At 44.8% G+C, this 27,885-nt stretch overlaps 3 protein-coding genes across 3 annotated transcripts; 1 reads left to right on the top strand and 2 right to left on the bottom strand.

The window, feature by feature from the left end:
• Positions 1 to 757: 757 nt before the first annotated feature.
• Positions 758 to 3,154, bottom strand: LOC118471483 (zinc finger protein 287-like). Its single transcript, XM_055014520.1, has 2 exons — positions 2,892 to 3,154; positions 758 to 1,742 (listed from the first exon to the last, which is right to left on the bottom strand). Exons 1-2 carry the CDS (start codon positions 3,061 to 3,063, stop codon positions 820 to 822), a joined length of 1,095 nt encoding a protein of 364 aa, XP_054870495.1. The 5' UTR covers positions 3,064 to 3,154; the 3' UTR covers positions 758 to 819.
• Positions 3,155 to 6,686: 3,532 nt separating this feature from the next.
• On the bottom strand, positions 6,687 to 9,108 carry LOC118471481 (zinc finger protein 664-like). The gene is made up of 3 exons (XM_055014524.1): positions 8,972 to 9,108; positions 8,033 to 8,152; positions 6,687 to 7,930 (listed from the first exon to the last, which is right to left on the bottom strand). The coding sequence occupies exon 3, from the start codon at positions 7,905 to 7,907 to the stop codon at positions 6,864 to 6,866; it is 1,044 nt and encodes a 347-aa protein (XP_054870499.1). The 5' UTR covers positions 7,908 to 7,930; positions 8,033 to 8,152; positions 8,972 to 9,108; the 3' UTR covers positions 6,687 to 6,863.
• An 864-nt stretch (positions 9,109 to 9,972) lies between these two features.
• On the top strand, positions 9,973 to 25,610 carry LOC129349842 (uncharacterized). Its single transcript, XM_055014530.1, has 2 exons — positions 9,973 to 11,192; positions 23,349 to 25,610. The coding sequence occupies exon 2, from the start codon at positions 23,490 to 23,492 to the stop codon at positions 24,156 to 24,158; it is 669 nt and encodes a 222-aa protein (XP_054870505.1). The 5' UTR covers positions 9,973 to 11,192; positions 23,349 to 23,489; the 3' UTR covers positions 24,159 to 25,610.
• The last annotated feature ends 2,275 nt before the right edge of the window (positions 25,611 to 27,885 follow it).

The following is a 27,885-nucleotide window of genomic DNA, read 5'->3' as shown; positions in this document are numbered from 1 at the left end:
TACATTACACTGAATAAGATGTGAGTTTTGCTTTAATTACTCTGTCAGCCTCTACTATGAAGAATTCCACAGTTCTTCAATCTAGCAATTCCAGTGGTAATACTGGCTGCAGGTCTTCATTGAATTTTTTGTTAAAACGAGTATCAAATTGATAGCTTGGAGTAATTTTTGACATTGATTTGTGAGTCTGGTATTTTGTGTCATTCTGTTTATCTTCGACTGGAGGTGGTGCTCTGATTTTCAATGACAGTGATCCATTACCAATCAGAACTTTGGGGTCCCCCAGCAATTCCATGTTTTCCATGAAAACTCACACTTTTATCCATGTGCTAACATAACTGCACAAGGGTTTTCTAGTCATCAATGAGCCTTTCAACACCATTAACTAACACAATGTAGCATTAGAACACAGGAGTGATGGTTGCTGGAAATGTTCCTCTGTACCTCTATGGAGATATTCCATTAAAAATCAGCTGTTTCCAGCTAGAATAGTCATTTACCACATTAACAATCTCTACATTGTATTTCTGATTCATTTAGTGTTATCGTCATTGAAAAAAAATGCTTTTCTTTCAAAAATAAGGACATTTCTAAGTGACCCCAAACATTTGGACAGTAGTATAAACAGACATTGATTTACTAACCTGGCTGCACCTACACCTGATATTACTAAATAATCTGGGCCAAACATCGGATCAGACCAAGGCCCTAGACTAGATTTCAGCTCCAACTGTTGGGAAAGTAACATGAGAGGAAATCAAGCTAGTCAAAAATTTATGTCTCCAACAGATACAGGTTTATCCATTACCTTACTACTTACTACGGTCTCTCACCTGTATGGATTCTAAGGTGTTTTTTCAGTGCTGTTGGGTAACAAAATCTTTTTTCACACAAGGTACAGCTGTACGGCTTCTCACCTGTATGACACGTCATGTGGACTTTTAGATAAGAACTATAAATGAAACTTTTCCCACATGTTTCACAGGAATATGGCTTCTCACCTGTATGGAGCTGCATGTGGATTTTTAAACTGCGATTTAAAGTGAAACTTTTTCCACATATCCTGCAAGGATACGGTTTCTCACCTGTGTGTGTTATCATGTGGCGTTTCAAACTACCACTGCGATTAAAACATGTCCCACATGTTTCACAAGTGTATGGCTTCTCACTTGTGTGACTAAAATAGTGTTTCTTTAAATGGCTCATGTACTTAAAGCTTTTTCCACAGATGCCACATTTTACAGACTTTTTCCCCGTGTCAGTATCACACTGACTCTCTGACACTGGAGGGTTGTCTATATTGTTACTGTGACTGCTGTTTCTCCTCTTTCTCTTCACGCTGACAGGAGAGTTGTGAGAGAGGAGCTGATTTCTGCTTCGTTCTGGTTTACTGTAGTCACTTTCCTCATAAGCAGGATTCACAACAAAGGTATTGGTTTCCTGCTTTAATACAAGCTGCCTTCCCTCCTGATTAGTGCAGAGTTCATCTTGGTCTTGTTTAATCTTTGGAGGTTCTGGGACTCCCTGGTCCATACTGGTGCAGAGTTTCTCCTGTTCCTCTTTACCAATCTGTAGAGACTCTGGGTCCTTCAGGAAAACACTTGTGCAGAGTTCGTCCTGTTCCTCTTTCATCTGAGGAATCTCTAGGTCTTCCTGGTCCACACTGGAGTCCCTCTGCTGGTTACAGACCTTCTGCTCAGCAAGAATGTCTTCCTCCTTCCAGACATGTTGCTGTGGGAGATCTGGGGTGACAAATGGACAAAAGAAAAAAATTACTAATATGATGCACATCAATTGTCTTCTGCTTTTCAAGAATCAGGCTGTTGTGGCTAAACACGGCATTCCAGACGTCCTGCTACCCAGCAGCATTTTCCAGTTTCTCCTGGTGGATCCTGATGTGTCCCCAAGCCAGATGAGATACACAATGCCTCTAGAGAGTTCTCCAGCAACCCCAGAGTCTCCTCCCTGAGATAAAACTGTGTCAAAACCTCCAAATCAAGGTGTCCAGGAGGTGAAAAACACACAGCTGTACACCTCTATTCTAGTTTTATTAGGGCTGAATGCTTTTAGGAAACTATCTAATTGCATTTTTTTTTCTTTCTGATAGATGTTGTGATTGATTTTTTGGCTTCATCTCATTGTACACCATGTGATAAATTGCACTATTACCACTTAGAAAGTCATTAAAAGCTTGACTGTCAAACAAGAAGGACGGCATGAATTTGTAACATCACTGACTAGTATTGACCAATTATTCAATTTCAAATCATAATCACAGTTTGAAACAATGCAATTAACAAATCACAAGGGCTACAGTTGAGGATATACAAGGTGTGGCTACTAAACAATGAGCATCATGACTTTCAGCATCATGTACATCTTAAGTTGCAGCTGCTGAGATCTGGAGCTGAATGGTTTCTCAACATAATTTCAGTTCCTACAGTGAAAGCATGTTACTCACTAATGTCTTTGAATTTCAGATGTGACGCTGCAGAATGAACGAATATATTCAATAGTGTATTTATATTAGATAAAATATCAGAACACATTTTAAACAGAATTCCCAGATTGCACCTTGTTTACAGTGGAAGCATGAATCAAACACAAAGCAGCCCTGAGCTTTGGCTGCTCTTTGTGAACTCATTTCATTTTTTAAAGTTTTCACAATGATCTTCTAGTTCAGCCACTTTCTTCTGTGTCTTATACAAACTGTGTGTTTAATGAATGTTTCTGTCTTTTTTAAAACGAAATTAATTCTTGCTGTTTCTTCCTGAACAATAACTGCATCTGTAATTTCTGTCTGTGCAGCTAAAACTAAATGTAGCTCAGAGCTCTGATCAGGATCCTACATGAGTCTCATTCATCAGTTGGTTCATCTCAGTTCTACAAACCTGCTGTGTGTTGTGTTATCTGTGGTTTCCAGATGTTATCCAGCAGTCTGCGCTGACGATCGATCTCCTCCTCGTACTGGACGATGGTTTTCTCAAACTCTGTGAATATTTCTTCAGCAGCAGCAGTTAGTCGCTGGTTGATCAACTCTCTCAGATTCTGGACTGAACTCATCTTTAAGTGATCAAATATTAATCTGAGATAAGACAAAACAACCGTCCTTCAGCTCAGTCCACACATCAGCAAAACTACCGCTGCTGGAGGATTTTCTTTGTTTACTTCCGCCTGGTGTCACATTGTGAAGCTCCGGTAGAAATAGTGGGTAATCATTTTTTGTTCCTCCTTGTTCATCCTTTTCCGTCTCTGCTGCAGAGGCAAAATTAAATAAATACACAAATAGATTAAATGTTTCTTTTTACACAGTTCACTGTTTCTAGTAGTATTCTGGATGTAAAACTGATGATAAATGTGTGAGTGTTTCAAAACAATTTTTTTTTTCACAGAGATTCTTCTGGAACTAATTTTCTGGCTCTGGTTTGCCAGTGGCTTGGTGGTTAAAACTTTCGCCTTGCAGCTAGAAGATCCACGGTTCATGTCCTGATCTTTCTGCATTGAGTTTCCATGTGTGGGTTTTCTGCAGGTATGCTGAGGTTGATTGGTAACTCTAAATTGTCTGTAGGTATGAATGTGAGTGTACTTGTTTGTCTCTATATGTAGCTCTGTGATAGACTGGTTATCTTTCCAGGGTGTCTCCTGCCTTCACCCTATGTCAGCTGGGACAGACTCAAAATCAGCTGTGATGCTTCAGGTTGAAACACTTCTATGACATCTAGTGGAGAAATGATCTCTGATGAGTCAGCTGTCTTCACACCGAACAATGATGATCTGCACACAGCTTTAAATCTCTTCATGTTACTAAATGGTCCTTTACCTAGATGATTTACGTATTCACTCTATGATGAGCTAACTATGATGAGCTTCAGCATTGAAGACAACAAACAAGATGATGTGGTCCAAAATTCAAATCTTGTTCCAGGATTAATTCATCTCAAATCATCAGGAGCCTTCTGCTCGACCATCTAAGATTGGCTTGAAACTTAAAACAGAGGAAAAAAACTCTTAATGTTTGAAACAGTATCTGTGAAAGTTTAGATTGATTTATCAAGTAGAGCATGTTTTTTCACATTTAAATTGGAAACTATGAGGGAACTTCAAAAAGTTCTCAGCTTCACCTAGAAACAAGAGGCCTAACTCCCAGTTTGGTGCATAACTGTCCACTATGAAGCCTCACCTCACTGTACACAAAAACCCAAAAGTTTGCTGTTGCTCCAGGACAATGTGTTCATCCACACAGCACCGGTGGCAGAAGCAGGGATGAACCTTCCTCACCAAACCTGCTCCATCCGACTTCTGTTTCCCAAACTGAAATCCCTCTTGCATGGCTGCCAGCGTTGAAGAAGTCATCCATGCTGCTGAGGAGTATTTGGAGGCTCAAGATGTGACCTTCTTCCACGAAGGGATGGAGAAGCTGTAACATCAGCAGACCAAACACATTCAGGTTAAAGGAGACTATCTGGAAAAAATGCAACAGTGTATCTGTTTTGCCATTTTCTGTTGACGTTGGGAACTTTTTGATGTACCTTCGTATGTTTGGATGAAAATGTCTCTGAAGGTAGAAAGAAAGGCCTGTTTGAGTTCATCTTCAAGTGTCTGTTCCAGTAAGTATCAGGGCAATGCATGAAGCTGAATATGTGATGTCCAGCGAACTGAAAACAACATGATGTGCTTTGTTACATTTGGAGAGCCATTTCCAAACTCCTGAACTCAGCTTTTCATACCTGCTAAATCTGTTAGGAAAAACAACAAATGTAACTTTCTTTTCATTTTGGTGACCAAGTGTTTAATGATAAAACGTATTCTGTATGTTTTGGTTGTTGTTACTGTGATATGCAACGACATGTGGGTCAGAAAACATCGATGGTTGACTTCTGCTTTGTCAGTTTTTTTGGGTTACTGTGAGCTCAAAGATGACGACTTCAATTTAAAGAATATTTTAACTCACCCATAATAACGTATTATTTGATCTACTTGTCCAGTATTTGCAGATTCAATCAATGATGAGAAATAACAGCTGAAATTTCAGTCTTTTATCTTTAGGAGTTCCAGAGATATTGATGCATTGAACATAGACTCATATTTTAACATGTAAAAGAAAATGTTGAAAATGGGTTGAAATTTAAAGTCTTTGATATGTCAAACTAAAACTGGAAACTACAATTTCAATAACATCTTATCTTTCAGGCAAATTGGTAATAGTCCAACAGAAATAGTTCTAAAAAATTGGTGATTTCATGTAAAATGACCCACTCTGATGCCATTTGTAAGGTATTGGTTATAGTGGTCCATTAATAATAACAGATCTTTAGCAAGTGAGGTGTTTTGTTTTGTTCAGACTGTGCCTTTGATGCAGATTTGTACATGAACTGGAATGTAACACAACATGGTAGTGAAAGCATCGCTCTGTTTATTTAAATGTGAAAGTGCAATAAAAAATATATTCTATACATTCAATGAATAATTGTGATAAACAGGCTAAGTGTGACCTTAATAATGATCAAAACACTCATTATGATCAAGGTTGGTCACAAACATATACTTGCAACTGTTGGCATAAGATGAGGCAACATGACTGATTTTTTTTTTTACATTTTGTATCAGCACTATAGGGCTCCTTATGAACAGTACAAAGCAAGACATGAATGTCATCCAAGGCAAAAAAAAAAAAAAAAAATTCTCCAGATGCCTTTGCTAAAGTTACACCATATGAAAAAGGTTCCAGTTTGCACTCAAAGCAATCTTCACAGTGAAAATCCATTTAGCAGCTTTTCATTTATTCTTTTTCCAGGCAGAAGCACCTGCATCCCCCTACAAAATCAATTATTTAAGTTTTTCCAGACAGTACTATCAAGTCATGTAAAAATGAGTGCATTTTTAATGAAGCTGTGCACATTAGCGAAAAACAAAATATCACAATGTCAGCTTTTTTGGGAGCAGTGGTGCCAGTTAGCGCTGAGCTGCTAACCCTGCAGGGAGAACAAAGAAGTGACCGGCTTCCTCCGATCGGCAGCAACAGGAATCTGCACAGCAAAAACTGCAGAACGGTAACTGAGCAAATACACAGCAAGTGTAGCCTCACAGTGATAATGGTTTAACACAGGGCTGCCTTTGCTAATTGTACATGTACTGTTTTTACTGTATTTACAGGATTAGTTGTGATCTATTTATGATTCTCTTGTAGGGGATTTGGCTCTACCACACTCCTGAGTTGAAGTTGGACAAATGTTCTGCATGCAAAATAACATCCCCTTTTCTAACCAAAGCTCTCATACATTTTCCTGAACGGGCCTCAAGCTCATGCTTATGGAAATATACATTACACTGTATATAATTTACGTTTTGCTTTAAATACTATACCAACCTCTACTATGGTGAACTCGGAAGTTCTTCAGCCTTAAATTTGTCAGTTAACTTAAGTGCATCAGTTTGGGATAAATTTGCGCAGAGTGTTTTATCAACCATGTTTAAACTCTGCACTAATTCTATGCAATAATTCAGCAAATCATATTCATTGCAAGGAAAAGACAATCGTTACTCTCACTCATTTTAGGATCCAGAAAACAAACAAGCGAAAAAGAATAAAATTAAATAGGGTGTGGCGTTACAGCAGAACCAGGTTCGGGAAATATAACGTCTGTCACAGTTTGACAAGCAACAAAATCACAGGATCGTTCCTGAAGCACAGTCTGAAAATGCTTTTAATCTGAAACATGATTTTTTTTAAAAATATGACCAATTCGTACAAGTTGTTTTAAGCTTGATTCCCAAAAATGCCTCAGGACTGCGACTTTTTATCTGTATGAGTTTTCATGTGGCGCAACAAAATAATACTTTTCCTAAGACTTTTCTCCTCAGGACTACGGTCTCTCACCTGTGTGTATTCTAATGTGTTTTCTAAGTGCTGATGGGTAACAAAATCTTTTTTCACAGAAGGTACAGCTGTATGGCTTCTCACCTGTGTGCGATGTCATGTGGACTTTCAGGTAAGCACTATAATTGAAACTTTTCCCACATATTTCACAGGCATATGGCTTCTCGCCTGTGTGGATTCTCATATGGTTCTTTAAACCATGACTTAAGGTGAAACTTTTCCCACATGTTTCACAAGGATATGGCTTCTCACCTGTGTGCAGTCTCATGTGGATTTTCAAACTACGACTTAAAGTGAAATTTTTCCCACATATTTCGCATGGATACGGTTTCTCACCAGTGTGCGTGATCATGTGGAGTTTTAAACTACCACTTTGACTAAAACATGTCCCACAAGTTTCGCAAGTGTACGGCTTCTCACCTGTGTGACTAAGATAATGTTTCTTTAAATAGCACATAAACTTAAAGGTCTTTCCACAAATACCACATTTTACAGACTTTTTCCCCGTGTCAGTATCACACTGACTCTCTGACACTGGAGAGTTGTCTACATTGTTACTATGACTGCCGTTTCTCTTCTTTTGCTTCAATGTGACAGGAGAGTTGTGAGAGAGGAACTGGTCACTGTTTGGTTCTGGCTCACTGTGGTCACTTTCCTCATAAGCAGGACTCACAACAAAGATATCAATCTCTTGCTTCAGTACAAGCTGCTCTCTCTCCTGACTGGTACAGACTTCATCCTGTTCCTCTTTAATCTGTGGAAGTTCTGGCTCCTCCTGGTCAATACTGGTGCAGAGTTCCTCCTGTTCTTCTTTAGTTGCTGAAGGATCTGAGTCTTCCATGTCAACACTGGTGCAGAGTTCCTCCTGTTCCTTTTTAATCTGCAGAGGCTCTGTGTCCTCCTGGAAAACACTGGTGCAGATGTCTTCCTGTTCCTCTTTAATCCATGGGGGCTTTGAGTCCTCGTGGTCCAGATTGGGGTTCATTTGCTGATTGCAGAATTGTTGCTCAGTGAGAACCTCTTCCTCCATACAGACGTGTTGCTGTGTGAGCTCTAGAGTTACAAAGCAGCACAAGAAAGGTCAGCCATGCTAATCTACAGCTGAATACATACACACAAACTTAAAACATTACCAAGGTGTGACAAAAGACTTACTATTTGGGAGCACCAGACTGAGTGACACTTCAGTTCTGGCACTCCTCCTCACAAAGATCAGTCAACAAAATATTGAGACAGCAGCTTTCCACTTTTAGTTGATCAGGATTGTCACTGTTGCTGGGTAAAATGATCAGAAGCAGATGTAATCAGCTATAATTATTCTATCTGTAATTCCCTGACTTATTGTCATGACAGAACAAAATGAACTTTTGCTGTTGTCAGGTTTGTGTCTCTGTAAATTGGTGGAAAAACAGGCATTGACAATGCTTTGACTAACTAAGATTGTTTATGAGGTGGTACATGCATCACTCTGTAACAGTGTTTTACAAAGAGCGGACTAAGTGTTTTTTTTAAGACATCTCTAGTAAAACTAGAAGTCAAAGTTTCATAGCTGTAATTTTCATACAACCCTGTTCCAAAAAAAAGTTTTGGATGCTGAGTAAAATGTGGAATAAAACAGAATGTGATGATTTGTAAATCATTTATTCCTTCCATTTATATGAAAACAATACAATAACGACATATCAAATGAGAAATTTTAGTTTTTTTGGTGCTCGTTTTGAATTTGATGCTAACAACACGTGAGCAGAGAGGACAGTGGGGTAAAGTTAAGATTACTCATTAGCATACTGTAATGCAATAAAAGCTTCCTGGCAAGTACTAATGTAAAACTAAAGATGGATAGATTTCAATGCCAAACCTCAGAAAATCAGGCCAAATGATCTGTCATTTAAATTAAAATCAGACGAGTGACTGAGGTCAAAATATATTTATAGTAAACAGCCCAGTTTTCATCTGTATGACAACAACAAAATAACTAAAGACAAGGTAAGGTATCCCAAAGGAAAACACTGAATTAAAACAGAGCATTGATGAGGATCATACATGACTCATAGCTATTTGTTAGATCATTAAGACCTTTCAAGTTTTACATACCCATTGAGTGTAACTTCATTTTGGGTTTCCAGATGATATCCAGCTGTCTGCGCTGGCGATCGACCTTCTCCTCATATTGGACAACAGTTTTTTCAAAGATTCTAAATATTTCTCTGGATAATTGTTCACATTTCGACTTGCACTGAATCAGCATAAAGGCATGTGTCTCATGAGCCGGTACAAGCTGCTGTCCATCCAGACTGCTGCAGAGTTCCTCCTGCTCCTCTTTAATCTGTGGAAGCTCTGGGTCCTCCTGGTCCAGACTGGAGTTCCTCTCCTGGTTACAGACCTTCTGCTCAGCGAGAACCCACCTCTCCTTACAAACATGTTGTTGAGCGAGATCTGGGGTGACAATGGGACACAATCAAAAAAGTTATTGTGATGATAATAAAGCACATCCATCCATCCATCCATCCATCCATCCATGAAGTGGGCTGTGGGAGCTAAGCAGGGCATTCCAGACGTCCCTCTACTCAGCAACATTCTCCAGTTTCTCCTGGAGGAACCTGAGGCATTCCCAGGCCAGATGAGATACGCGATGCCTCCAGAGACTTGTGCAGCAACTCCAGAGTCTCATCCTTGTTAGACATGACTGTAAAATCTTCAAATTAAGGCCTCCAGGAGGTGAAAATCATACATCTATACTGCGATTTTAACCAGGGCTGATTGATTTAAGGAAAATATCACATTTTCTGACAGATATTGTGATTTGATTTTCCTGCTTCAGTTTATTCTACACTGCATCTTAGATTTAAAACATATGTTGAAGCATTCCCACTTGACAATCAAAAGGATGACTGCCACACAAAAAGGACAGCTTGAATTTGCAACATCATTGACTAGTGCTGAACAAGGAACCAAATTCAAATCAAAATCTCAGTTTGAAACAATGCAACTTAAAAAATCACAAGGAATCCAATTCAGGACATGCAAGGTGTGGCAACAATATCATGAGACTAATGCTGTTGTTCCACTTCATTGAGTTCAAGCATATTAAAATGTTCAGAGACTGTTGATGGTGTCGAATGGGGCCTAGTTTTGAGATCCCAGAAACAACCACGGTTAAGAGGTAACAAAAGCCCTAAGCACGTTCATCAAAAACAGCAGACCAATAAAGATCTATCTGAAGAAACCACATAATGTAACCAAGTGATTATGCTTAAGCTGAGCAGTGATTTTTGTAACCTGAGGCTTATTTTTGAAATACTGAAGTGTTTGAATAAGATAGATGTGAATGATTAAACAGGTGATCTTTTATGAAATGTTTAACAGTAAAATGATTTGTTCATGATTGAAATATTGAATGTGAAGCATGTTGTGTGATCAAGCAAATGCAGTGATTTAAAGGAATGATTATGTGTGACAAGTACTGTGTCTGAAAAGAGGAAGTTGATTTTAAACTGCGCACTTACTAGAAAAGAGGAACTAGAGTGTTACCCAATGTTGAGCAATGCTTAGCCTCTACAGGGCAATGATTTTGACTTACAAAATGTTGTTCCAAATATGGTAAATCCTTGTAATGGTTAATAAGTGCAATGATCTCATGCAGGATGCAGTCCCAAGTATGGGTATTAGAAATCATGTGTAATCCTTCTGAAATGTAATGTAATCAGAGTATATTCAATGTGTGTGTATTGGGAATGTGACAATGAATCACCATGACTAGGCAACTGAGCCCTCAGACACTGGGTGTGTATTGAGAGATAACTGTATAAAAAGAGGAGACAGAGACAAAGTATTCGGAGTTCTCGGAGTTCTCTGAGTTGTTGGAGACGTCGAGGGGCTTAACACTGGGTTAAGCCTGCCAGAGTTCTTTGAGGACATCGCTGGAAGAAAAGTTCTCCGGACTTTGTTCAAGAAAAGAAGACCAAACTCTGCTGATGAAGAAAAGTTCCAGTCGGTCTACAGAGTCACCAAGAAGAGAAGAAAGAAGAACAGCCGCCGAGCCAAAGAGGGGAAGACGGTATCGGAGACGACAGCTGGAGGCTGCCCTCACCCAGAGAGACGGGAGAGTCGGGGACTTTCCACCACCGTTCATCTGCCCAGGTCATCGGGGCTTCCTCACCACCGTTCCAGCTTCTGCTTCTAAAGACATCTGCAAGACCAAGATTGGCTTTTTTGGGACTTTTCCTGCTCCCCCTGCCGAGGAACAACAATTTTTGGACCGAAAGAGACCTTGTACGGGGTTTCCAGATCCACTACTGAGTTCATCCAGACGCAGGTCAGACATCGGGCGTGGCAGCTAAGGCCAAGTTGCCCGTTCTCTCTGTCTCCCAAAATTTAATGATTAGAGAAGATACTTAGAAAGGCTCAGTTTTAATAATTCTTAGTGTAATTGATTTGTTTTAATTATAATTGTTATTGCCTAATCAAAACTGATGCTATGCCCTTGCTGAATTTATTCAATAAAACGCTATATTGCATTTAAAGAGAAGATTAATGTATTTTTTATAATTCATATGCTTTGCATGCCAGTAAAAAGTTAAGTCTATTGTGTGCATTAAAACTAAGAGGTTCCTAAAGGTTGCTTTAGTCCTAACAGTGATTTTAAAATCTTACCCTTGAGGTTTTCTGTTCCTAACCTCTAAAACTAACCTAGGAATATCACCAAGTGCAAACAGAAATAAGAGGAAAGCTGTCGTTAACAGACGTGACTGATAGGTTGCTTGGTTACTTAGGCTACTTAGCTGGGCTGCACATCAGAGTAAGAAGGGTAAAGCGTTTGGAAGTAGACAGTAAGAACCTAGGCGAGTATTCCTCGACACCAGCTTAATCATTCTGCTGAATCCTGTTAGATAAACCACTAATAGGCAGATAGAATCTAACCCTAAGAAACGGAGAGCTGGTCCTGATTTATCCTTAGCAGGTTAAAGAAGGCAGATCTGACGACATGGCGTCCCTGGGTGGGCACTGCTAATCCAGCAGTGTCAAGAAGAAGATTCTGGGAGCCAGGGCGGCTTCTAGAGTCGTCACCAGAACCTGACGGGTGGAGATTGGAGAAGAAAAGGCAGTTTCTTCCGTCCAAAGATCCACAGCCGAGAAGTGATTGACTGAGAGGGAACTCAGGATCACCACCCCTGCAGAGAAGTGCGACGGAGCACCGCAGGACAAAGCCGCAGCGACGAGGAGACCAGATCATCTCCAAGGGCCGCAGCGGAGTAGCCCAACCGAGTCTGCATTCATCCCTACTCAAAGGTCCTACGAGAGGCTTTGAAGGAGCAGACGACTCGTGAAGACAAAGACAAAGACAAAGATCATGGAAGTCAGCGACCAGGGCCACAACGAGGGCGCCGGGCCGACGATTCCTGATATCACAGGGGTACCAGATACCGAGGCTCGTACAGCTGAAGAAGACGAGTTAGAAGAGGTACTTCAAGACGAGGTAGAGCAAACCAGAATCCAAGAGTTCCTGGAAGAAGCAAAGAAAAGGGCACCAACCCCGAAGAAATCTCCAACCTACAGGTACCAGATTGTGCTAGCAGGAGACGGATGGAGCACCTGGGAAGATGCAGTGAAGCAACATGTGCAGGGCTTCAACCCGAGCCTGGCAACAGAAGAGTTGAAGGCACAAATGCAAGAGAGCCTCCAAAAAGACAGCTCCTACACCTCCAAGGGGTTCGTTGACAACCAGTGGCAAGTGGTGCTGAAGTGTCCTGCCAAGCCGCCCAAGAAGAAGCAAGAAGTAGAAGATTGGTTGATGTGGTGGTCGAACTACCTGGTGGAGGTGCTACGAGCAGCCCCCATGTCCAAGGCGACTGCGCTGGTGAGTCCTTCTGCAAGCTACGACCCCATAGTAAAGGCGTTGGCCAAAGAAACCGGGCTGACAGCCGTCCTGGTTTCCAACAAAGTAAGAGCCACCTCTATCCAACAAGACCTGAGAAAACATCTGAAAGTGATGCATCAGTATCAGGCCAGAAGCGAAGGGCTGCCCGCCGAAGAAGACCGAGAGAGTACTTGTACGAGGCAGGATTCAGCTTCGGAGTCGGAGGAAGAGGAGCCAGACGACCAGGTGGGAAACCAAGGAAGTGATGAGGAAGGCGACTGGGAAGGCGAAGCACCTGACGGAGACGAGCGCAGCCCAAATCCCGGACCCAGCGGATGGAACCCTCCAGCTCAAACGCCCTGCCCAAGTCCAACGTGGGACCTCAGCCATCTGACCCCAGACACCAGAGCCCGAGCACAGGCGACAGAAGAGGCAGTCCAAGCACTAAAAAAGTTTAACAAAGCTTACAGTGAGAAGCGCAAGAAGGGCCTGGAAGCAGAAGAAGCAGCCTGGAGTAGGGCTGACCGGGCCCTCGCCGAGTTGCCACCACTACCAGAAGGAGGGAACAAGTTCCACAACCAGATGGGAGCAGCAGCCTACTACATCGAAGGGGACCCATGGGGGCAGCATGCAGACGTTCTACTGGTAATAACCTCCTCAACCCTAAAGGTCAGAAATACCACTTTCAGAAAGGCCCTGCGGAGAAATGCAGGAGAAGGCTACCAGAGAGAGGCTGAAGAATGCAGCGAAGAGAACCGAAGACGCCCAGAGGGGCCCAGGTCTGTGGTAGTAACCAGTGGTGGAAAGCTGCACTATCACGCAGTGGTACATGTGATAGAGGAAGAGTACAAAGAAGACAGTGAAATTGAGGCCTACAGAAAGAAGCTACAACAGGCCATAGCCAAGGGACTGAAGAGGGCGAGTGAGCTGTGCTACAGAAGAGTGGTAATCAGCATCGACGGGATCAGGTCCAACACTTTGCCTTGGGAGGTGGCAGAGCAAGCAGCCACCAGAGCAGTGAGGTGCCAGCTGATGGAGCAACCACTCTGCAATGAGATCAAGCAGTTGGTAATCATGACTTCGCATGCTCAGGGTAAAGAGCGAAGAGATCGAGTCCTGAAACCCTGTAAAGCGGCAGAAGAGGTGAGAGGCATAAAGGCAAGGAAGAAGACCGGGGGGTCGGCCGAAGAGAGGGAAGAAGAGGCTGACGCTTCGAAGGTCCGCAGGGGAAGACTGGCATCCACGCCCGGTGAGTCATCTCAGGCACAGAGCACACCTTGGGAGGAGCACAGCTACACCCAGGGCCGGCCAGCCAGCAAACCCATGATAGCATGGAAAGCAGAAACAACTCCAGGCTCAGTGGTCCAGAGGCTGTACTTGCGGAAGCAAGAAGAGGCTGAAGAAACCACTCAACCAGAGAGAGATTACTTAGCCATGCAGACCACCAGGCAGGGCCCGAAGGAAACAGAAGAGCCGAAGACCCCCAAGGTTCGTGATCGAGCCATCTCACCTATCACCCCTGGAGCTGGGGTAACTCAGCAGTACCTTGGCAGCAGCCGAAAAGAAGCAGAAGAAGAAATCGTGGTGAGCAGTGACGAAGCAGGCGTCGACGAAGATGACGAAGGTGACCAGTCGCTGGAATCGGTCATCCATCAGACGCCCCAACCCCCAAGGGACATGCGAGCAGCCACCAGAAAGGGTGAGAAGAAAGCGGTGGTGCTGCAGTCAGTAAGAAGAGCCTCAGAGAGAATTGCAAGAGACCTGAGCTTTGGGCCCATAAAAACTAAAGATGAAAGGCAAGCATACATGCCAGAAATCGGTCAGACCAGCTACGACGTGCCACTTGGCTGGGCCGAGCATCCAGAAGACAAGAAGACGCTGCCAGTAAGTGCAACACTGGGAGAGTGGGCTAACATATTGATGATGCCTAGCTACGGGTCCCTAGCAGCCTGTAAAGAGTTGACGGCTAATTTCAGGACAGCTTTCACGGCAATAACCCATGATGTTATGCTCCGGAGAATGAAGAAAGCAGCCCATCGCTATGCACAAGAAGTGGAAAGGGCCATGATGGAGGACTTCTCAGCTGATGAAGAACCGGATGAGAGACCCTATCACCAGGCCCAAAGAGAAGACCCTCCAGCAGTTGCAGCGGGAGCCACCAGTAATCCTATGAGCGCGTTGACTCCAGTCCAAGGCTTCACCGAGTTCAAAAAGATCAAGATGCTGGTGACTGACCGGGAGCCAAGTCAGCCCATAACAGATTATCTGAAAGACAAGTGGCAGTTGGTCAAAAGTGCGACAACCAACGAAGAGGCCAGAAGGATGTGGCTGAGCCATGCGACAGGACATCCAGTCGAAGAGGGAGAGTCAGCCCAAGACCAGTATAACCGGCTAGTGCTTGAAGACGCTGAAGACACAGAAGCCTGGCTCAATAGAGCGCGAGCGAGGCTGGACAAGGGACAGACTCTCACCCAGATATGGCACGAGGCTAAGAAGAAAGTCGCCCCGCAGCAATTCGTGAAGGCACTGCGAGCCCTGACGAAGGGCCAGAGAGATGAGATAGAGTTCATCGCCATGCCGCTAGATGCTAATCTGGCTCAACTTGATGCAGCAGTACAGAGATGGGATCTGAGGAGAAACTACTACAAGGAAAAGAGGGAAAAGGAGTCGCGACAGCAACCACCTAAGGTCAAGACATCACAAGAGGCTCCACCAAGAGCAAGGCAGTCGAACCCTGAAGCACGCCCGAGATCATTACCCAACAGGCCAGCACCGAGAGAACCTGCAAGACCGACGCAGAACAGGCCGGCCTACCAACCAAGAACGGACCCAAAGAAGAGTCAAGAGAAGAAGAGCGACTATCTCTGGACAGCCATGGACCAAAATCATCTGGAAGAACTGAAGAAGGCAATCCAAGGAGCCCTAAGGTTGGAACCCAGGAGTCTAACATCCAGGCTGGTAGCTGAGACGAGTTGTGAAGAAGACGATGCAGTGGTTAAGGTCAGTAACGAGGGAGCAGGCATAGTTGCCCTGTGGAGCTACACTCTGACCTCAGTAGAGAAGAAGTATCCCCCAGAAGAAAAAGAATTGGCAGTCCTGGCAAGATACTGGAGTGCCCTGAAGGACCTAGCGCAAGGCCAAGGTATCAAGGTCAACACCCAAAGCCAGGTACACCGGTTCCTGAGGAAAGCCACTGTTGAAAGTACCAAAGCGACCAATGCGAGATGGGGAAGATGGGAAGATATACTATTAGATCCAGACCTCGAAATTGGACCAGCACAACCGGTGAGCAAGAAACCAGCCAAACCAGAGGGTGAAGAGAAGGAACCGTACGAGTGGGCCCTATACACCGACGGATCAAGAAAAGGACCTGACAGCACTGCCTATTGGGGTTTCATCCTTAAGCAGGGAGACAAGGAACGCTACCGGCAAAAGGGAAGAACAGAAGGCAGTGCACAAGCAGGTGAAGTAACGGCGGTTCTAGAAGGACTGCTGGAAATGGAGAAAAGGAAGGTAAAAAGGGCCAGAATAATCACTGACAGTTCTTATTGTGCACAAGCGCTGAACGAAGACCTCGCCATTTGGGAAGAAAATGGGTTCGAGACCGCTAAAGGGAAGACAGTAGCGCACCGAGACTTGTGGAAGAAGATTGCCGAGCTTCGGATGAACATGGACCTCGAGGTGATGCACCAGAAGGCCCATACCAAAGAGGGAGACCATTGGAAGGGGAACGATGAGGTAGATCGTTTTGTCCAAATGAGGAAAATTGTCTTTGTTGGAATCGAGGAATGGGACAAGACACCTAAAGGAAAGGTAGTCCCAGAGAAGTACGTGGAAGAAGTAGTGCTGGCCGTACATGAAGCGCTGGGCCATGGGGGCATACTTCCTACACGTAGGGAACTGGAAAAGCAGCAGCTTTGGATTCCAGAGCGCCATGTACGACGTGTTCTGAGGGCTTGTGAAGTATGTGGTCGATACAACGCAGGTCGCCGAGGGCAACGAGTAGATGGGCTCACCATCAAGAGCACTATTCCATGGGGATCTGTCTGCATGGACGTGGCAGGCCCGCTAGGAGTTACAGGGAAGAGAGGTGAGAAATACCTTTTAGTGCTAGTGGACTCTATGTCAGGATATGTGGTTATTAAACCAGTGAAGAAAGCTAATGGCAATAGTGTGGTTAGCATGCTAGAACAGACGTGTGGGAACCTAGGAGTGCCAAAAGAGCTCAGAACCGATAATGGGACACACTTCAAGAATGCTAAGGTAGACATATGGTGCCAACAACACGGAGTGATGAGAGTTTACTCGCCACCATACACACCACAAGCGAATGGGGTGGTGGAACGCACCATAGGGCTAGTGAAGAATTGGATAGGGAAAAACGCCAATTCAAAAGACTGGAGCACTAAGGCCCTCGAAGTGGGGATGGCCCTGAACGACAGACATCGAGCTGACAGGCCCTCCCCCTCTGAAGAGCTGAATCGACGCCCCTTTGTGTCAGAAGAAATAGGGCGGGGCTCCGATGATAAGATGGCAGCACCAAGTCCCAAGGTACCATTCCAGGTCGGACAACGAGTCTGGATCAGAGCAAGAGACGCACCCACAGGTACCGCAGTCAAAGCCAAATACGAGAAACCTGACATTATAAAACAAATATTAGACAGCAACACAGTTTTGCTAAAGAAAGGAGGAATCCAAGGAGTGGAGCAGCTGAAGCCAGTTCCAGACTAAAGAAAACCAAGAACCAGAAACCATGGCCACGAGCACACAAGGCTTACCACCCTTCATTGAAGTGGCCAACATTAAAGGGGTGGTTGCCATGCGAAGAAGCGCAACAGGACTCTGGGCAGGCAGAGCTCTGAAGAAATTGGACTATGCTAAAAGCGGACTCCTGTCAGATGAGAAAGAGATGTTAGAATGGAAGAAGATAGAAAATGCCTGTGTAGTCTGCTGGAAGCCGACCACACTGCCCTTAAGATGGGAAGGACCAGGGCATGAGAAGCCAGAAAAGGTCAAACCGAGACGAAAAGAAATGAAGGATATGCACCCTAAACCGGTCAAAGTTATGGATGCATATATCTGCGGAAGATGCAGAATGGATAAGTTGCCCAGACTGATCATCATCACCCAGTGGGATCTACGCGGGTCGAAACCAGAGGTATCAGAATGTGTTTGTCAGTGGGACGGTGAGATCCTCCACCTCTGCAGCAGCTGCAACCTCCAGAGAAGATGTGGGCAGTTATCGCAGGCCGGAGTGGCTGAGGGATGGCAGGTGAGGAAGATGGTCGACCCACTTCTCTCGTTGGGGCTAAGCGAGACTACAGGTGATGAGGGAGAAGCAGCAGCATCGGCTTACGTACCTGAGATTCCAGACCAAGAGAGTGGAGAACCATCAGCACCACCATTATACCCACCAATACAAGGCAGTGATGGTAAAGACCAGGAGCAACCCTTATGGAGGAAAGTAGTCCAGAGGGCCTGGCCTTACAACCCTGCCACCGCGGAGATGATGACCCCACCGTTGGCAACGACACAGGTCCCCCTGGTGTTCAGAGTTTATCGAGACCCAGATGGGCCTAAGTATACGTCAGGTATGGAATCTATTCCAGACCCTCAAAGAGAGATGGCACAAGCCCACGGCTGGGAAGGACCATGGGAGTTAACAACATGGGGAAGATTGGTAGCTGAAGTGTTCAATGATCAATCCATCCCATTGAAAGATTCTGTCCCAGTCCCAAGGGAGGAAGGTGCCAGGGGGACAAACCTAGCCTATACTGTTACAGGTCTAGATGCCTGGGTGCAGCCAGGCCAGAGGACCAAAGAGAAAGAAGCAGTGTTCACCGTCACACCGGAAGACTGGCGCCGAGATGGGAGTGTCCAAGTGGTGAATTCCTGGGTGTCAAGGGCGGCCACGCCCATAAGGCCGGACCAATCGGTGACGGTGAGAGTGAGAGTGCGTATGGTCATGGTGCCATACGTGGGAGTGTTCTCGTTGGGTGCAGACGTATCCAAGGCAGAAGAACCCAAGCCAGAAGAGGATTCTACTCCCAAGAAGGGGGAGAAGGACAAAGAGAGTGTTTGGTTGAGAGTAAAAGAAGCTGCCAGAAGAGTCAGGCGAAAGAAGCAAAATCCCGAGCCAGAACAGCAGTAAAAGACCTGAGGTATGGAGGTGCCGCTAGAAGAAGAACAAAAGAAAGATTTATATGGGAAGCCATATTTAGAGGGAAAAAATGATAGGATAAAATTAACTCACCCCAAGAGGGATTTTCAATACAAGAATGGGAGATACGGAACGGTGAACTATTTCTGTAGTAATTTTGAGTATAGGAGAGATAAAGACTTTGAAAAGTCAGGGTCGGGCACAATCATCCTAAGGTGGATAGTACACGGAGACTTCGTCCAATGTGCACGGAAAAGGCACAGTGAGAGGAGAAGAAATAAAAGCTGGAGATGGGCGCCTACACCGGTATGTCCACCCTCATCCCCCTGGATCTTAAACGCGGTCCATCTCTCCATAGCACAAAAGCAGTTCACGGTGGTTTGGGGCCCTAACTATGCTGACTCTGTGCGAGACCAGTATGTTGAAATCAGATTGGGAGAACTCGTGATTTGGACCAACAGCCCCTACATGCACAGACAGAAGAGACGACGGATAGCACATAAAGGAAGGTATGTCATCGAGAACCAGACCCTGCACCTGCGTCCCATCCATTATGAGAAGGAGGTGTACACAGGAGACTATGACAGAAACAAGCGACTTCCTCCCACAGGAGAAGGAGCCATGCTGCGCGTCAACCAAGGGTGCTGGTATCCACACGACCGACGTATATTCGTGACGGAGTTGGTAACACACAGAGGGGAACCCCTGTATGCCGAGTTGTCACAAGTGCGAGACGCAGCAAGATCACTCCAACACCCGGACGAACAACTGAGCCCCTATGCCGAGGCCAGATTAGGGCTGAAAGTGGATCAGTACAACAGTTTCACAAGGCTCTGCGAAGGACCCCTGCCAGAACCAGACGAACTACGTGTCGCAGTGTGGAAGTGGGTGTGGCGTGGGCTGGACCCAAGAATAGATAAGTACCCCGCTCCACTCTATCTCAAGTTACTCAAAGGAAGAGTCGTCGAGGACGAAGAAGGTAACATACTGTACCCAGCTCCTATTCAAGTAATATCCTTGAGAAAGAAGAAACCCCGACCCCAACCAAGAGGGTTTCGGCCGAGGAAACGCATCCTCCCTTGCAAAGGGAAGAAACAATGAGTCCAAAAACAGAATTCAAGACGGACGAGCGGCACCCACAACTCAGGCATCGACCACGGAAAGGTAAAAGGATTTGGATATGTCAAGCGATCAAAGTTTTTGCAGTAATGCTAGGATGTGTAGCGGTCCTAGCAATAATATATGTGGTTGGACAAGAACCATGGACAGAGGCCCATGCTCTAGTCGACTACACTGCTACAAAGAGATTCACCCAGACCTGCGGAGAGGCACAACCAAGAAATTTGTTCCTGCCTAAACTACAAGCCTGGGGGAACAACACCAACCAGACGACCCTGTTGGAAGTGATGAGTCTGCTGGGACCCATCCAAGAGAGGGCTGCCGGCCAGAACATCACTGAAGACATCCGAACCTGGATTGGGATGATAGGATCAAACGCCACTGAAAACCAGACCTCCCTGCTGACCTGGAAAGAATTAATCCAAGCTGAGAACCTGACCAATGGGACCACGATGATAGAAGGATGGCAAACCTACCCAACAGAGATAGGGATCCAATACTGGGTCAGAAATGGAACCAGTACCAGGTCAGGTCAGTGTAATTGGATTCAGCCAGAATCGAACACCCCTCGATGGTATTGTACGATAGCTTGTGTTTCATGGCCAGGAAATGCGAAGCAAGGATACTGGAAACCTGAAGTTGTGTATGCAGCACACCTCAAGAACGAGACCTGTACCACCATACTCCCGTTAGGAGGGATGTTTTGGGGATACTACAACTTCACATGTGAAATTTCACAGCCTACAACAAAAACAGATGTCCTGAAAAATACTACCCAACCTCCAACCACCATCGTGACAGAAATAAGCTCTGCCTCGGTAACACCAGCACCAGTGGTGAGTACACCCACTCAAAAAGCCACCATACAAGTAGTAGATCCTGATATCCAACCAAGAGACCGTAGCAGTTATCGATCACGCCACAAGGAGCTGATAGTTGACTGTATAAAAAACAAGTTCATGGTTTTGAACCCTTGTTACTGGAACGTACTCACTGAATGTAAAACCCAGAATTACTTGGTAATTACACCAGCTACACACTTGATGTTCTACGTGAGCAAAGGCATGTATGGACCCCAGCCGCGTGCGCACCATGAAGATTGGCTCAACGACACCTTGCCATGGTTATGGATTGTTCCACTGAAGCACTTCAGAGGAGCATTCCAGAGAGGCTATGCACGAACGGGTCTGGGCCTAGCAGGACCAATACAGACAGATATGTATGTCCAGAAGCTCCCTACACCACCAGAGCTAATGACAGTTCCCAGCGGAGACTTTGAAAAAATCGACAAGTGTGTAGTTAAGAAAGCAGTTGAAGCACTGGACGGGGAAGAGTACGTGAGTAACGGTGCTTCACCCAGATGTCCGTTGTGGCAAATATGGACCAAGTACTACGGCACATGGACCTACAATTGCAGCGGACTGACGGCTAATAAGACAGTAAAGGGCATTCTACAGGCCTGGAAAGAAGGACACACCAGAAGTGAGACCTCTACCTGGTGGGGCCTGCAGAAGCAAGAAGTCAGAGACTGGGTCGTTCCCTGCCTAACACAAACCAACAACTACTGGGTAAAGGTATCAATATTTGGCTACAGTCTATTCCAGAGACCAGGACATTTGGCCGGGGCCATGGAGCCGACCTGAACCCTACGTCAGCCCAAGGCCATGGAGTATGGTGTGCGATAAAGCCAACACGACCTGTACCATCGGCCTAGCCAGACAGCATTGCCAAGAGGTTCCAGGATGGGAAGACCACTGTCAGAGCCATTATGGTGAAGAATATCCCAGTTATGGGTTAGAGGTAAAATGGGTTAAACAGCAAGGAAAGTGGAGACGAGCTATCCCTACAGGGGTAGGGTGCGCCAAAGCTATCCTAGGACATCAGATGATGGACAGAAAAGAAGTCAACGGAAAGATCATTCCACATGTGACGGATCCCACCATCGGAGTAGCAGAGGGGCATGCCTTCAGAAAGAGCCTCTGTGAGGGAAAAGAAATCAAGGGGTTTGAGTGGTTGGGCCCCAATAGAATCTACAACAACGGGACCTGTCACTCGCCAGAAGAACACTGGATGCATTGCGGCCAAGGCAAACAAGAGCACGAATGCACCTGGTGGGAGAGGACCAAGTTGAAGGTAAAAGGAACGTTCGAGACTGCAGTAGAAACTGTGGTTGAGACCATTGAAGAAGGGTTTTCAGTTGTAGGAAGCTGGATCAAGACCCTGTTCACCTGGCTGTGGCCATATTTGCTGATGATATTGGCCGTGATCCTCACAATAGTCATAATCTATGCAGTCGTGAAAGGCGGAGTCCAGACAGCCTTCACTTCCTGCCAGAAGAAAGGCCACGCCAAGAAGGGGGAGGGACCTCTGAAACCACTCCTCCAGGAAGAGGCGTGGACTCAACTGTAAAAAGAGAAGTACCGACGCGCCCTAGCCATTGCACTCCCCGGACTCAAACCGCTGACAACAGAACCAGAGCAGAACAAGAGAGCGACCACACCCTACGAAGAAAACAAGAACCATGGCATCCCCCTCACCAAATACCAACTTGACTCGCTACAATGTAAGTGACTCCATTCTATCCTGCGATAGAGCAAGCTTCGAAGGATGTGTGGAGTTCTGGGCGATTGAATTCACCTGGCTCATCTACTGCTGCATGGGCGTATGGGCGCTAGATCAGCCATTAAGAGTCACCACCTTGATCCTAGGGCTCTTAAAAATAGCCTTCATCAATCTCTACAAGAAACATGGCAAATTTACCCTGTCCCTATTCATGACCTATATCCAGGGGCGCACCAGAATTGACACGACCCGGGTAGGACTGGTAAAAGGGGCAGCCATAATCATCTGGGCAGGATTAGATTCTGCTGCTGTGTTCTACGATGCCCTGAAGTGGATCAGCGCAGCTTACGAGGGTGTGCTAGTAGTCATCTTACTGGCATATCTTACAACTATGACAATGGCGCTGCAAGAAAGAGGAAGAAGGCGTTGGCTGCTCAAGCTAGGCGCCATAACGCTGTGGGGCATGGGCTGGGGCATCGCAGCAGTCCTGCATTGGCTGCTGCCAGAAAGAAGAGGGGTAATCACAGTTGTTTGGTTCATGTTGTACGAGGCTCTCTTCCCCCGGGATCAAGAAAGAGCTCGAAGCCCAGGGAGAACTCCACCGGTTCTGCCTCTGCGGTCGCCTTGGTTGAGTGCACTGGCTCAAAGACGCGCCAAAGAAAATGACAGGGCTGACTAAAACAAAGCTAAAAGTCACCCTGCCTGCTTGCTTGCTACGCTAAAAAATGCTAAGTAACAGAATGAAAAGTTTCTATGTCTGCTTAAAATTTCAGAAGAGTGCTGCCTGTGTCAGGTGTAATGCTACATTGGAAGAAAAGAAGTGTCTCTGGGATGTGAAGCCAACCTTTTGGTGTGAAACCTGCTACAACGCCGCGTTCCCCATCACTTCTGCAGACGGCGTCCTGTGTGATAAAATGGCTGTACGACTCCCGGAGATCTCCGTGAGTGAGCACCTGGGGATTCAAGCCTCAGCCAAGCCATTGTGGTGTTCTGCAGAGCACTACCAGTCCTGGTATCAAGAATACCCGGAGGGCATCTACTACCCGGTCTACCTGAAGATTTGGCAACTCTGGGGTGAGAAGTACATCTCCACCACACACCTAGCCGATGGGAAATGTGTGGCCATAGGGCAGCCATGGCAGAGACCGCCACCATCACCTCGACCCGTCGCAGTGGTCAATCCTACTGTGGAACCGGGCGCAGACGTCCCTGCTCGACCTACTACCTTGGCAGAGATACAGCAGGCCCAAGATGAGACACTCCGCGAGCTGTTGGAAGCACTGGAGACAACATTGAGGCCCGTACCTCTCCCAGGGGATGAAGTGACACCGACACCGGATCCAATCCAACCATCCACGGGGGCAGAGAGGGCAACAAGAGTGCGGTTCGCTGATCTCGACCTGGCCGATATGAGTATCGTCGACGCCTGGGAGGGTTCACCAGCACCATTCATCGTCGAAGAAGAACCAGAGATCATTGGAGAGGTTGTTACCATCAGCACCGATGACGCCCTGGTTCCAGTAAATGATATGCTCGACATACATGCTCCAGATGACGACGAGCTGATCTACACCGACCTGTAGTGACCTGTGGTTGCTACCTGTGATCTCAAGAAGGGGGTGTCGAATGGGGCCTAGTTTTGAGATCCCAGAAACAACCACGGTTAAGAGGTAACAAAAGCCCTAAGCACGTTCATCAAAAACAGCAGACCAATAAAGATCTATCTGAAGAAACCACATAATGTAACCAAGTGATTATGCTTAAGCTGAGCAGTGATTTTTGTAACCTGAGGCTTATTTTTGAAATACTGAAGTGTTTGAATAAGATAGATGTGAATGATTAAACAGGTGATCTTTTATGAAATGTTTAACAGTAAAATGATTTGTTCATGATTGAAATATTGAATGTGAAGCATGTTGTGTGATCAAGCAAATGCAGTGATTTAAAGGAATGATTATGTGTGACAAGTACTGTGTCTGAAAAGAGGAAGTTGATTTTAAACTGCGCACTTACTAGAAAAGAGGAACTAGAGTGTTACCCAATGTTGAGCAATGCTTAGCCTCTACAGGGCAATGATTTTGACTTACAAAATGTTGTTCCAAATATGGTAAATCCTTGTAATGGTTAATAAGTGCAATGATCTCATGCAGGATGCAGACCCAAGTATGGGTATTAGAAATCATGTGTAATCCTTCTGAAATGTAATGTAATCAGAGTATATTCAATGTGTGTGTATTGGGAATGTGACAATGAATCACCATGACTAGGCAACTGAGCCCTCAGACACTGGGTGTGTATTGAGAGATAACTGTATAAAAAGAGGAGACAGAGACAAAGTATTCGGAGTTCTCGGAGTTCTCTGAGTTGTTGGAGACGTCGAGGGGCTTAACACTGGGTTAAGCCTGCCAGAGTTCTTTGAGGACATCGCTGGAAGAAAAGTTCTCCGGACTTTGTTCAAGAAAAGAAGACCAAACTCTGCTGATGAAGAAAAGTTCCAGTCGGTCTACAGAGTCACCAAGAAGAGAAGAAAGAAGAACAGCCGTTGAGCCGAAAAGGGGAAGACGGTAGCGGAGACGACAGCTGGAGGCTGCCCTCACCCAGAGAGACGGGAGAGTTGGGGACTTTCCACCACCGCTCATCTACCCAGGTCATCGGGGCTTCCTCACCACCGTTCCAGCTTCTGCTCCTAAAGACATCTGCAAGACCAAGATTGGCTTTTTTGGGACTTTTCCTGCTCCCCCTGCCGAGGAACAACAATTTTTGGACCGAAAGAGACCTTGTACGGGGTTTCCAGATCCACTACTGAGTTCGTCCAGACGCAGGTCAGACATCGGGCGTGGCAGCTAAGGCCAAGTTGCCCGTTCTCTCTGTCTCCCAAAATATACTGATTAGAGAAGATACTTAGAAAGGCTCAGTTTTAATAATTCTTAGTGTAATTGATTTGTTTTAATTATAATTGTTATTGCCTAATCAAAACTGATGCTATGCCCTTGCTGAATTTATTCAATAAAACGCTATATTGCATTTAAAGAGAAGATTAATGTATTTTTTATAATTCATATGCTTTGCATGCCAGTAAAAAGTTAAGTCTATTGTGTGCATTAAAACTAAGAGGTTCCTAAAGGTTGCTTTAGTCCTAACAGTGATTTTAAAATCTTACCCTTGAGGTTTTCTGTTCCTAACCTCTAAAACTAACCTAGGAATATCACCAAGTGCAAACAGAAATAAGAGGAAAGCTGTCGTTAACAGACGTGACTGATAGGTTGCTTGGTTACTTAGGCTACTTAGCTGGGCTGCACATCAGAGTAAGAAGGGTAAAGCGTTTGGAAGTAGACAGTAAGAACCTAGGCGAGTATTCCTCGACACCAGCTTAATCATTCTGCTGAATCCTGTTAGATAAACCACTAATAGGCAGATAGAATCTAACCCTAAGAAACGGAGAGCTGGTCCTGATTTATCCTTAGCAGGTTAAAGAAGGCAGATCTGACGACAATGGCCATTGATCAGTGTTTACGCCCTGGTTCAGGCTGCATACTGATATGAGCAAAGTGTCATCATCTAACTCAAAGAGCTGCTAAAACTGCCTTTCATTGTTCTGTAAACACTGACAAGAGGTATTTGTTGCACTCTATTTTTTCACGGCCACACTTTGAACAACCAGTTCATTGAGACAACAGTTTAAAACCTGGGTCAGCCGCTGCATAATGTATATCCTAAGTTGCAGTCGATTAGCAGATTTGCTGATGACGTTGTTTCTTATCACAAACTGAAATCTAGTGATGAGTTCAGTCCACCAGCAGGAGCCCGCTGCTGACAAACCTCTGCACAATTCACCAGAAATACTCTAACGCTGTAGATTAAATAAACATATTGAATGAAACAATAAAATCCCAGAATAAATTTGAAATTCTCAACAGAATTCTCAGACTACATGATGTTTACATTCAGAGGCATCAATTAAGCACAAAGCAACCCTGAGCTTATTTTCTCACTTTTTACTGCGATCTTCTAGTTCAGTCATGTTCTCCTGTGTTTTATACAAGCTGTTAAATGCTAAACATTTCCGCTTTCAACACGGTTGTTTCTTCCTGAACAATAACTGCAGCTGTAATTTCTGACTGTGCAGCTAAAACTAAATGTAGCTCAGAGCTCTGATCAGGATCCTGCATGAGTCTCATTCATCACTTGGTTCATCTCAGTTCTACAAACCTGCTGTGTGTTGTGTTATCTGTGGTTTCCAGATGTTATCCAGCAGTCTGCGCTGACGATCGATCTCCTCCTCGTACTGGACGATGGTTTTCTCAAACTCTGTGAATATTTCTTCAGCAGCAGCAGTTAGTCGCTGGTTGATCAACTCTCTCAGATTCTGGACTGAACTCATCTTTACTTCATCTGATCAAATATTGATCTGAGATGAGACAAAACAACTGTCCTCCAGCTCAGTCCACACATCAGGAAAACTAACGCTGCTGGAGGATTATTTTTTTTGTTTACTTCCGTCTGGTGTCACATCGTGAAGCCCCGACAGGAAACACTGAGTTGAGAATATTTTTTTGTTCCGCCTTGTTCATGCTTTTCCATCTCTCTCTGATCATAGTTTCGAGCAGAATTTTTAGGTTTTTTTTTCATCCTTCAGAAAGAAACTAAACTCTACATTTTCTGATCCACAGCAAGGCTGCAGAGGCAAAAAACGAAATAAATACACAAAGACATGAATGTGAAATGTTTCTTTTTACTCAGTTCACTGTTTCTAGCAGTATTCTAGATGTAAAACTGTTGATAAATGTGTGAGTTTTTCAAAATACGTTTTTCAGAGATTCTTCTGGAATTAGTTTTCTGAGACTGGTTTGTCTCCACTTTTCTCTAAATCTAATTCAAGCTGCTGTGAACAGACTCAAAATCAGCTGTGATGTTTCAGGTAAAAACAATTAAATAAGATCTAGTGGAGAAATGATCTCTGATGAGTCTGCTGTCTTCACACCAAACAACAATGATCTGCACACAGCTTTAGATCTCTTCCATTTCTTGTCATGGTACTAAGCTATCCTTGATGTGGATGGTTTACGTGTCCACTCTAAACTATGACGAGCTTCAACATTAAACAGGATGAAATGGTCCAAAACTCAAGTCTCTACCTGGGTTATTTCATCTCAGATCATCAGGAACTTTCTGCTCGACCACCTAAGATTGGCTTGAAATGCTTAATTCATGAACTATCCATTTCAAACAGCATGTTAAATTTTAAATTTAGTGTTTTCAGTGCAAGTTGATTTCTGCATAATCTGTTTGTTTGGTTAATGAGTATGTAAA

Source organism: Amphiprion ocellaris, chromosome 10, assembly GCF_022539595.1.
Source record: "Amphiprion ocellaris isolate individual 3 ecotype Okinawa chromosome 10, ASM2253959v1, whole genome shotgun sequence".
NCBI classification, from domain to species: domain Eukaryota; kingdom Metazoa; phylum Chordata; class Actinopteri; family Pomacentridae; genus Amphiprion; species Amphiprion ocellaris.
The sequence above is the reverse complement of the archived record's forward strand: the minus strand, read 5'-3'. Positions and strand labels throughout refer to the sequence as shown.